This window comes from Cystoisospora suis (genome assembly GCF_002600585.1).
Source record: "Cystoisospora suis strain Wien I chromosome Unknown contig_2549, whole genome shotgun sequence".
Lineage (NCBI taxonomy): Eukaryota > Apicomplexa > Conoidasida > Eucoccidiorida > Sarcocystidae > Cystoisospora > Cystoisospora suis.
Genome location: NW_027155347.1, coordinates 3,889 through 4,191, shown reverse-complemented (window position 1 = coordinate 4,191; position 303 = coordinate 3,889). Strand labels below are relative to the sequence as shown.

General features: G+C 56.8%; 1 protein-coding gene across 1 annotated transcript; it reads left to right on the top strand.

The window, feature by feature from the left end:
- CSUI_005264 (uncharacterized protein) lies at positions 1–303 on the top strand (the record flags this gene model as incomplete). The annotated part of the gene is made up of 1 exon (XM_068065441.1): positions 1–303. A coding segment is annotated over one exon (148 nt), but the record flags the coding sequence as incomplete, so codon positions are not given.

Genomic DNA, 303 nt, shown 5'->3' with positions numbered 1-303 from the left:
CACAGTTTCTCAGCTGCGGCGTTGCTCGGGCATTAGAAATGCAGGCCCCTGTATCCTATCCGCAGCTTTAGGCTGCGCCGGTTCTTCCGCCTTTTTCAGGCATAGCGACCCCCCTCACGAAAAATTACCGAGGCAAAACCAAACGTGAAGAGGGCATACCGCATCGTCGCCTTCTGAAGCCTGTGCCCAGTGAGCAAGGTCGGGAGATTCATGAAGGTCGAGCACGCCGACATATGGCACCAGAGCGTGATGGCCGGCCCTTCTGATGGTAACGGCTCACGCGGAAGTGTTGATACGGAAGGA